The sequence below is a fragment of the Castor canadensis genome, chromosome 3 (genome assembly GCF_047511655.1).
Source record: "Castor canadensis chromosome 3, mCasCan1.hap1v2, whole genome shotgun sequence".
NCBI classification, from domain to species: domain Eukaryota; kingdom Metazoa; phylum Chordata; class Mammalia; order Rodentia; family Castoridae; genus Castor; species Castor canadensis.
In genome coordinates this window covers 26,405,078-26,411,711 of record NC_133388.1, presented here as the reverse complement: position 1 = coordinate 26,411,711, position 6,634 = coordinate 26,405,078, and the positions used below count along the sequence as shown (strand labels likewise).

Sequence of the window (6,634 nt, the reverse complement as noted above, 5' to 3'; positions counted from 1 at the left end):
CCAAGAAAGACAGATGGACACAGGAGACATTACTTCAAATGTCTCACGTTTCCAGAAAAAAAAAAAAAAGCCATTGAGAAAAGCCATTGAAAGTTGTTATTCGATGTGGCACTGAAACAAACATTCAACTTAGTTTAGGTAAGAGTTACTTATCCCTGAAAATAAAGGCATCAGATTCTAAGCAGCTTTAGGAATTCAATGCTTCTTTGTGCCTCTCCTAGGAGATGGCCACCATACAAAGTCCTAAATCAAACGCAAGTTCCTTAGCTGTCATTGGTCAAGGCTGGACTCAGTGGTTGTTACTGTGGTGGCTGCTGCTCTGGTGGCCCCTCCTGCTGGGGTGGAGCTGGCCTTGGCCCTGGAGGCCTGGGCACAGGCATGTCTTGGTGCTGCCTTTGCCTGTAAGCTATGACTGTTCCCAACAGCAACGCAATGATGGTCATGAGGTAAAGGTCCCACTCAGGTCCCAAAAGCTGGTCCATATCCAGTTGGGTGAACATATCTCGAATCTTAATGAAAATAATAAAAAAAAATTATTATCACTCCAATGTCAGACTAGGAACTGAGGAAGTTACATCACAAAATCAAGATAAATACAGAATTTAAAATAATTGCTTTTTGGAACATTTTGCAATGTGTTTTTTTTTTTTTTTTAAATGGTTTAAAAGCCTTCAGTTGAAGCTTACTTGTCTTAGGAATTGAGCTATTATTTTGTAACAGCTGACTATATAAGATGTCTGACAGAGTTCTTTTCATAAGAAATCTAATGTACTACTTTCCAATCATTTTCCACAGGAAATATTTGCAAGGAACACTGGAACAATAAAGGAACAAGGTAAAAAAATTAGAATCCTGTGTGCTGTTTGTCATGACAGCAACCAGCTGAAAAGCTCTGTTCTGAAAGACAACTGAGCCATTTTTCTCTTAACTGAAGACTGTAGGAATTCAAATGTTTAATAGTTGAATGAATATTGCTTTTTGGTTAAGTTTTAACTAAAATGCAGACTATTTTAACACATGAATTTGAACTTAAAAATTATGTTCTTAGTTTATGAGGTTTGTTTTTTTATCACTTATGAGCAGTGATGCCTAACATTCTGTCTGCTACTCAATAAAAAAAGCAAATATGGGATTTAATCCCTTATTTAAATAAAGTTATATTTGAAAGGTCCCCATAATATATGTTGTAGGTATAGGCATTAAATTTTTCTGGGAAAAAAATGACAAAAACCACTGTGTTTCCTGGGGAAGGACCTAAGATGGGTGCTTTTCTGTACTGTTCTGACATTCTTATCATCAATACTTATTACTCTTGTAATAAGTTTTTAAGGTTGGAATATCTAAGTAGTAAGATTCTGAGGGATTTTATTATCTTCTTTATATTTTTGTATTAAAACAGTTAGTATGATGTACTGCAAACATCAAATTCTAGACTATACTCAGTGATCAAAATTGTGAGAGACAAGGATCTGAAATAGTTCCGCTACACTGTTAAGCTTTTTAATTAAAAGAACGAGATTATTTCAACTGGAAGAGTGTAGCGCACACGGTGGCTTGGGCCAGCAAGGAATTATAGCAACTGACATCTCACTTATATAAGCAACTGAGAGTAGTTCAACATGTCTAGTGCTCTGGGGCCCTAAGTGTGGAGGTAGCATGTCCTCCATGTAGCAGAGGAAGTCTGTTTCTTTTTATTAATGTTGAAGCAGCATGGTCTACATTTATATCTGCAACATATGAGAGAAAGCCAGACCTTAAATCTAATGCTGAAGTGGTATGCCCATCAGTTCTCAAAGACATTCATAAAAGTGTGCAAACATTATCCTTTTATGGTCCTAAATGAACTAAAGTTAAATGGCCACTGTTTTTAACACAGCTCTAAGTATTATAGGACTTCCAAAGTGAAATGTTACACCAGTTAATCCATTATGAGGGACTGCAGTTACTGGGTACAAAACACAAACTGGTAGACCCCCAATAACACCCACAAGTAAGTATTACTAACAACAGCTGGTAGTTTTGAGGGGAATTGGTGACTCATCTTCTATCTAGGTTCTCCTATTAGTTTATTTAAATAACTCAGGCTATTTTTAGGGTAGAAAATTTGGGTGGCATTTTTAACTTATGTTTCACTATCAGAAGAAACTGAAGAACAAAAGCTTGGGCAGGTTCTCAGGTTCTTCTTCCTTTCTTTTTTCTTTATAAGGCACTGTTTCTAGTCATTGCCAGGCATTCATTTGATTTTATGTTTACTGAATTTAGTTGACACTGCTTCAAATTGACATAAGTCAGTCTTATTTTTCTCTAAACTAGAAAACATTTCCATCAATGAAAAATGCTGTAACATTAAGTACTACAAAATGCCACCTGAAAAAGTGTTAACTGCTTTGTGCCTGAGCCTCATCTGATGATGTCCTTCTGTATTTTACCTGGGTAGAAGGGAAAAGACCTATACTTACAGCATACTCCTCCCTTATTTCACAAATTTTAAATGCAAACCTGAGAAAGCGTTATCACTTATAATTAAAGAGGCATGGTCTACTTACATTTGTTTCACGTATATACTGCAAGAAATAGACAACACCCAATTTGCAGAGAGCTAGGAAGACTGGTACTTGTGCATCTGGGCTGGCCTCTGCTGCCATGTCATAAAAACGTTTTGCAAGGTGAATATCCTATAATGTAGATAACAACCGAAAACTAATTTCTTGTCAAAAGAGGTAAAATACTTATTTAGCTTCTATATTAAGAAAATCTGTATTACCTTTCAGATTTTCATTTTAAAATGAATTTCCCTCACCTAAAGAAAAAAGTCAAGCTTTACTTGGGTAAAATTTCTTTAATTATCTAATCAAATAATTTTGATGTAATTAAAAATTATTTTTGATGTAAATGTAGAAGACTTAAGTCATTGCTGGGTAGATGTGCTGAATACAGCCATGTATCTGTGCATGGCGTTGTTAACCTGGAGATTTCCGAGGGTGATCTCTAAGTTCCAAGCTTGTTTATTTCCACTTGAAACTTCAGTCAGTGTAAGCACCTCTGGTTTTGTTCATAATGGGGTAGGCAAACTCAAGAGTCTCCAAGAAGTACTTGTGTAGAAAATGAGGTCTTTAGTTTATAGTTCCTCAGCTTCCATAAGTGTTTTTTCCTAAGATGGAACTGTCTGAGAAAAGGCTTGTGTGCACAGCAACTTGTCCAATTTGCAAAAGAAGGCACACCTTTTACCCACCCCTCCCCTTCCTCAAGTTCATTGCCAATAACTATAAAAACTAGAAAGAAATATCCTGAAATACAGGTCTTGGAGAAGGCTTCTGTACTGATTAACTATAAACTGATTATAGGCATCCTGTCATAGATGTATTTCCATAAAATAAGTCAGCATTAATTCTGGCCCAGGGTGGAGTGTTCAGAACTCAGATACATGGAAGAATGGGACACTGGGAGCTTTGATAATTTTCACTTAAAGATCTGACTTCTTCCATGCACTGACTATTGTCTAACAATACCAAACTGTCAGGAAAGAATTCCATGAGACATGGAAAAGAAAGGCTGAACACTCAAAATTACTTCCTCCTACATATTTAAATATAAGCAGTTACTTTCAGCTATTCATTATCATTGTTCCTGGGGTGTGTCATTGTTTAAAAAGAGCAACTTCAAATAATATTCATAGCATGGTTAGTGTCTCTGGTTTTTAAAAAAGAAATGACAATTTTTTAGCAGCTATATCTTTCAAGAGCTTGAGTTAAATGCTATGATACCACAGACTCTGTAAATAATGCAGTAGGGTAATTAAAATTTATCAAACTGAAGAAGGTATGGTGGCTCATGCCTATAATTCTAGCTACTTGGGAATCATAGATCAGGAGGATTGTGATCCAGGCCAATCCAGGCAAAAAAAAAAAAAGTCCTGGAGAGCCCACTTCAATCAATAAAAAAAAGGTCATAGTGGCATGCATGTGTCATCCCAGCTGGAAGCATAAATAGGATTGTGGCCTTGGCAGGCCCAAGCACAAACACAAGACCCTATCTGAAAAATAACTAAAAGCAAAAAAGACTGGAGGTGTGGCTCAAGTGGCACAGTGTCTGCCCCGCAAGTGCAAAGCCCTGAGTTTAAACCCGAGTATCAATAAAGAATAAAACATAAAAAACTTATTATATTCTGCATTATCTTTTCCAACTACAGCCAATCTTCATGTTTTTATTATATTCTGCATTATCTTTTCCAATTACAGCCAATCTTCATGTTTTTATAGCTGTATTAGGTGTTGGATTGATTAGGGTTTTTTTTTTTTTTTTTAGCAGTATATGTTGTGTCTTTCACAAAACAGGAAAAGGTGATGATGCCTTATAAAAAAAACATGTCATGATGTAAGAGTTACTCTGATTTTTGTACATGATTACTTAATTATTATCAAAATCTGAACCTACTCTTATCAAAGGAACAATATGCCTTTTATTACATTATTTATAACCATTTAAATAGTGTTATATACTATATTACATCAGAAATTAAATTAGAGCATATTAATTTCCTTGTTTTATATAACCTATTATAAAACCAGTTTGTTTAACCATTTTAATCTTCATTGCTTTCAGTAAATTATTACTAGATATATCTGATTAGTGCCATAACATACATGTGATCTTTGTATTAGTCATCAAAAACATAATAAACTTTATTTTAATTAAAAAAATGAAGTCAACCTTTATGATAGAAATAGTTTGACTGGCTGACTGATCTGATAATTGAGGGGCTTCACATTAATATGGCATGATCTTCCCAAAACTGAATGCAATGCAGCTCCAGAGTTTTGAAAAAACTACATGTAAGTATCTAATCATAATAATATTCTTGGTATTAATAAATCTTAAAATATAAAAATTTACATATTAAAATAAAATAAAACATCTAAGTGTGAGCAAAGCAAACCTTTTCAAAAAATAATGCATTAACAAAACAAAATGAACAATTGTCTCTCAATTCATATTGGGTCAACAAAGTGTCCCTAAATGACAAAGTTGGGGTAGATATAATAACAATCACTTTGTAAGCCTTATGAAGCTTTTTCAGTGCTCTGTGCATAAACTGGGCAGATGAACAGCTCCGGTGATCACAGAACACATTTGATTGTCAGTCTTGGTTTCCAATTCTTTTCTTTAACATAAATGAAGGAGGCCTAATCAAGCTATCAATGAATACAGGATTATTTTGTTTTTTTGAGTATGTATCCCAGCTGGCCTTGAATTCATGATTCTCCTGCCTCAGTCTTCCAAATGCTGGGACTGCAGGTGTGTGCCACCACTCCCAGCTTAAAAATAACTTGTTATGAGCGATTACTGTGATTTTCTGCACACCACTCTAAAGCAGTTTAAAGTTACAATAAAACTCATCCCAGTCTTACATACATATTTTGGTGAACTAGGTTCCAGTCACACATTTTTAAAAATGTAAACTAGAATTTGTGCTAAATCCACTTAATATTATGTAAACTAATTTTTAAAAAAATGGCTGGAGGAATGGCTGAAGTGGTAGAGTAACTGCCTTGCATGTACAAAGACCTAAGTTTAAACCTTGGTATTACCAAGAAAAATGTCCAATAAAAACTGCAGTTTTAATAATTAACACAGAAGTAAAATTTTTAATAAAATTTAAATTATTTTATTGAACTGGTTAACAACGTGTTAATAGCTAGTCAACTGTGACTAGCTATATCTTATGAAGTTTTCTTAACACTTACATCATAGGAAACAAAATTAAAAATAAATTTAGTATACTTGTTTCAGGTAAGTATGATAATGACCAAGCGTTCTATCTAAGCATTAAAAATACAACATTAGAACCAGGTGTGGTGGCTCATGCCTGTAATCCCAGCTACTTGGGAAGCAGAGATGGGGAGGATCACTGCTGGATCCCAGCCCAGGCAAAATGTCAGTGAGACCCCCATCTCAACAAACAAGTTGGGCATGGTGGTATACTCCTGTAATCCCAGCTATGCAAGAGGTATAGGCAGGAGGATATAAAGCAGTATATAATTCTATATATGGAAGCAGTAGCTAAAAATATGTATTTAGGGAGAAAAGAAAAAAATCTTTGAGTAAAGATCTTGCTTGTATATTTAAAAAATCAATAATGGTGGGTATCAAATTATTTTGGTATTTATAATCTTTTGGATACTTTAAGAGACATTTAGTAATTTTATTTAAAAAATGTTAACATAATAGCTGAATTTACACCCTCAGAAATTTAAGAAAAAATTTAAATGAGAAACATGTACAAGAGGTACCTAGTTTTTCAAAATTCTTTTGAGGGTAGACAAGCAAGACTAACACAGGGTCTCGAGGATGTTAAGAATTATTAGGGAGGCAGCAGAATGAGGAAATATTAATCTATTTTCAAATAGTTTATAAACAATAGAGTTTAGCTAAAGATGGACACAGTTCCTTAAACTAGGAGTTATCAACAGAGGCAACATTGCATTTCTGTCCCTTGAATCTGTCTTTAACATCCTAAATACAATGGTGTGGATATTATTACATGTGTGGCCAGAAGATGAGCGATGAAAGGACAGTCTTTTGAAAGAAATACCAGAAATCAGTCTTGTCACTCATTGGCCTCAATCTGATGGAA

General features: G+C 34.6%; 1 protein-coding gene across 1 annotated transcript in view; it reads right to left on the bottom strand.

The window, feature by feature from the left end:
* Window positions 1–253: 253 nt before the first annotated feature.
* Sel1l (SEL1L adaptor subunit of SYVN1 ubiquitin ligase) overlaps window positions 254–6,634 on the bottom strand; it is a 44,971-nt gene continuing 38,590 nt past the window's right edge. Inside the window, exons 20-21 of the mRNA XM_074067393.1 lie at window positions 2,547–2,675; window positions 254–509 (exon numbers count right to left, since the gene is read on the bottom strand). Of these exons, the coding sequence (XP_073923494.1) occupies window positions 300–509; window positions 2,547–2,675 (339 nt within the window). The 3' untranslated portion in view covers window positions 254–299. The remainder of the gene's footprint in view (window positions 510–2,546; window positions 2,676–6,634) is intronic.